General features: G+C 56.5%; 1 protein-coding gene across 1 annotated transcript; it reads right to left on the bottom strand.

The window, feature by feature from the left end:
* Positions 1–399: 399 nt before the first annotated feature.
* Positions 400–852, bottom strand: UBL4B (ubiquitin like 4B). Its single transcript, XM_030324559.1, has one exon. It carries the CDS (start codon positions 850–852, stop codon positions 400–402), a length of 453 nt encoding a protein of 150 aa, XP_030180419.1.
* Positions 853–4,145: the final 3,293 nt, after the last annotated feature.

Genomic DNA, 4,145 nt, shown 5'->3' with positions numbered 1-4,145 from the left:
GGCAGGAGGTTTTCTGCAGCCTGGCAGGTTGCCTAGGGGGTGTCCAGCCCAGGAGGGGGAGGTGGCCTTTGACCACCCCTTTAGGGCCACCCATGGGGTGATCAGAACCCTGTCAGGGATGGTAATGGGGGTGGAATCATACTGTGTCTCAGAGCGGGTACCACAGACCCAAGAGAGGACAGAGGGGTCCAGCTGCTCTGAAGTTTCAGAAAGGGGTGCGGATGCATCTCCCTCAGCAGGAACTAGTGGGGAGTCACCAGGGAACACAGAAGGATGAGACCAGGTGGATTTGAACATGCAAATGAGTAGGATGGGCCAGTTTACTGATCAGCCTTCCCCTCCTCCTCTTCCTCTGCTTCCTCCTCCTCCTCCTTGTCTTGGGGCGCCGAGGTCTCGGCCTCAGGCTCCTTCTCCCCCCGGGGGCTCCACTACCGGCTCCTCTACCAGGAGGCACTGCGCCAGCCGCTCCAGGTCACCCAGGCTTATCCTCTGCAGGCGCCTCTGGTGCTCCCGCTTCAGCAGCCGCAGCACCGCCTTGGTGTCCTGGGGCTCAAAGTGTTTGGCTAAGACCAGGCCCAGATGGTGCCACAGGGGCTGGGGCTGGTGGGCCTCCCCGGGAGCGGACTTTGCCAAGGGCCGCATGATGACATTGATGGAGGCGTTGGGCCCGATGCGGTAGTCGGAGAGACGCTTGTCATCGGCCAGAAGCTGGCCTCGGAAGAGCAGGTGCTGCTGCTCCTCGGGCACCTGCAGTCGCTCCAACACCAGCTTCTTCAGCATGGCCACACTCTCTTGCCCTGACACCTTTAGGCTGCATCGCTGGCCCAGAAGCAGCTTGACTGTGAGGAACATTGGGCCAAGAATGGAATCAGGAGGGATCCATGCTCCACTCTGCAGCTGCCCTGAGGGTTAAGGGCCAGTGCCAGAGCAGGTGACTTCTCCTATCAACGGGGGGCGGTGGCCCTCGGAGGCCGGGGGGGGGGGGCAGCCCAAATGGACAGCCATTGGCTAATGCACAGTGATGTCACAATGCTATAGGAGGGCTCATTCTGAGAGTGGGACTTTGGCAAAATTAGAGGGACGTGTCTCCCTTCGTTTCTCCGTGAAGAGAGAAAGGAGGAGAGAAGAGGAGAAAAGGAGGGCCAGGAAAGAAAACACATGACCTGGAGAAAGGAGAGCGGGAGAGGGAACAGGAGGGTCCCAAAGCAGAGAGGGCAAAAGGAAACACGTCCTCGTGGATTCATTCGACACATATGGATGGGGTGCCTTCTTCACCAGGACCTGTCCCTGGATGGGGGAGATCCTGTCGCAATGGATACATCCTGCCCTCACGAAGCTTTCAGTCTAGCGAGCTGGCTAACATTTACCAAGTGCCTTCTTCCTGTCGAGCACTTTACACGCTCCCTTGGATTGGGTTTCCCAGAAGAAGACCCTGAGACAGGGATTCGAGGGCGCGAATTTAGCTGGGAGGAGGCCCCGGGAAGCGCCAGCAGGGAGGTGAGGAGGTGAGACTAGGAAGGGAGGGAAGACAGAGCTGAAGGAAGAAGCAGGTTGCCCTTGTGAGTAACCGGGAGGCTTCAATCCTGCTGGGTGCTCCGGAAGGCTGTGTGGAGTCCACCTGAGTGGTACCACCCGAATCTGTGTGCTTGGGCCCCTGCCTTTGGTTGGTGGCGGTGCTAACCCCTTGGCTGCGTGCTCTGCATGAGTGCCATCGCTCCTGTGACCAGAGGAAAACCCTTGGGCAGAGATCTGCAGGCGCCGGCAGGGGGAGGCCTCAGGCGTTCAGGAAGGTGAGCGTGGAGAGGACAGAACGGTTCACCACCCGTGTCTGCATCGGGGGGCCTCGCCGCGTCGAATCCTCACAACCTCGGAGGCACCATTTGCCAGAGGAGACCACGGAGCTCAGCTTGATCACACGCGGGCAGCATAGCTTGGGTCTTCGCCGTTAGTGCTTGTTGCCTCCGGGAACATCTGCTCGGGGCCTTTGGTGTTCCAGGCACTCGGCAGACACCCAGGGCTCCGAGGTGAATACGGAACACGCACAGGGCCTCTGCCATGTCAGCTACTTCTGTGCTGGCAGTTTTCTGTCCGCTTGTCTAAGGTCTCCTGGGTCAAGCCCTTTATATACGCTGGCACATTTAAGCCCAGGAAGAAGGTATCATCGTAACCGAATTTTGGAAACAGGTGCAGCGGGAAACGGGTGCACCTCTGGTGGGGTGGTTTTTGCCAGGGAGCCCCTCCCGGCTCCCTCACTGTCCATGCTCCACTCTTCTCTGCGAGCTCTCCTCTTCCCCTTCCTCCTCCTCTCCTTTCCTTCCATTCAGCCTGGGCTACACTTGAACGCTGGTTAAAAACCACCTTCTCCAGGGGCGGCTGGGTGGCTCAGTCAGTAGAGCATCCCACAGGCTCAGATCATGATCTCACGGCTCGTGGGTTCCAGCCCCACGTTGTGCCTTGGTACTGACAGCCTGGAACCCGCTCTGGAGTCTCTGTCTTCCTCTCTCTCTGCCCTCTCCCGCTTGTGCTCTCTCCCTCAAAAACAAATAAACATTAAAAAAAAAAATCTCCTCCAAGCTGCCAACACCTTGGACTTTCCAGACCTTTCCCTTCCACAGCACCTAGCCCTGATCCCCTGCCCAGGGTTGCTCCAAAACACCACCCCTCTTCAGGTCCTGGCAGCTTCGGGCCACGTTCTCACTCTCGGCAGTGACCCAAATTCTAGTCCATAGGGAAACCAAGCCCGCCAGGCAAGAAATCCCTGACATCTTGCCCTTTCCCACCAACCAGAGTGCTGCCACGGGCTCCCTGCTGCTTCTGCACCTCCCTCCCCCTCTTCTCCCTTAAATGAGCCCTCTTGTTATTTCCCTTCTCCTTCAGAAAGGTCTCCAAAACCCATGTCTTGTCTTGTCCACATCTGCACTGACCCCAAGCCAATTCAGGTTCTCCCCTTCCTCCATTTTCTGTGGCTCAGAATTCATAGTTCATCTCCTCTGTCCAGTCCCACCCCCTTGGGTCCATTTGTGCAGCAGCCAAAGGGCTCTTCCTAAATAAAAGTGAACCAAGTCCCTGCTCTGCGTAACACCATCCAGTTTAATCCTTTTAGCCTTTGGAATCAAAATTAGCCTCCTCAGCCCCACATCCGTGGGCACCATGGCTCCGCCCTGCTTGCCACCCAAACCTCATTGCTTCCCCCCACTGCACCCTCCACTGCAGCCAACCACCTGCCATTTCCTCTACTTGCTTGTCCCCTGTGAAGTCTGTAATGCTAGTTGAAAACCACCTCCTCCATGAAGCCTTCCCTGCTGTCCCAGTCCTGGGTGCAGGCAGTCCCACGTCCCTGCATCTATCACCCCCCCTTGAGCACACCTGTGTGGATGCCCCTGGCACGCATCTGTGTCTCCCTCACTATCAGGAGGGAGGGAGTCGCACCAGTCTTTGTATCCCCTACCACCGGCACAGAGCAGGGTACAGAGAAGGTTTCAAATCACGTCTTCTGAATGAAGATAAAATTTAAACATGCTGAGCTATGCAGGATCCAGTATGACAGGCTGTGGAAAGATATAAACCTGCCTGCAGCCTCTCCTTTGCCCCTCCCTCTTCCCCTAGAGACATGAAAATCCAAATTCACACGAAAATTAAATCAGCAAGTGATTCTAATCTTTACCAAAGGATCTGCTATAGTATTCTTTAAATAGTCAACTCCCTTGGTGCATCTGAAATAAGACAGAATTTGCAAATGTGCATATAGTGTGTGCCCTGCCCCCCCCACCTCCCCTTCCCGTGGATTCCACGATGTCAGGGCATCTGCGCAGAGGGAGTAACGCAGGGATGAGGCTTCTCCCTGGCCAACTGGGAGCTCCCAGCCTCTGGAGGGGAGGATCCTGTGGTAGACAATGCATGGGATGGGCAGGATTGAGGACATACCATGTGAGATGCCCAGAGCAGAGTTAATCCAAGAAGGCTTCCTGGAGGGGGCCAAAGTTTGAGATGTGTTCTGCAGGACACAAAAGAAGGTGAGATGGGGAAGAGGGTGGCTTGCAATCTCTCTCACTGGCTGTGGGACTTCCAAGGAAAGTGGCGGGAGTCAGAGTTCTGAGCACGGAGGAAGGGAAAACAAGCCGCCTGCCTCGCCTCTCTGCCTCAGA

The sequence above is a fragment of the Lynx canadensis genome, chromosome C1 (genome assembly GCF_007474595.2).
Source record: "Lynx canadensis isolate LIC74 chromosome C1, mLynCan4.pri.v2, whole genome shotgun sequence".
Taxonomy (NCBI): Eukaryota; Metazoa; Chordata; class Mammalia; order Carnivora; family Felidae; genus Lynx; species Lynx canadensis.
The sequence above is the reverse complement of the archived record's forward strand: the minus strand, read 5'-3'. Positions and strand labels throughout refer to the sequence as shown.

Bases quoted from the DNA above. Each gene is read 5' to 3' on its own strand.
- UBL4B (XM_030324559.1), bottom strand. From the start codon at position 852: ATGTTCCTCACAGTCAAGCTGCTTCTGGGCCAGCGATGCAGCCTAAAG.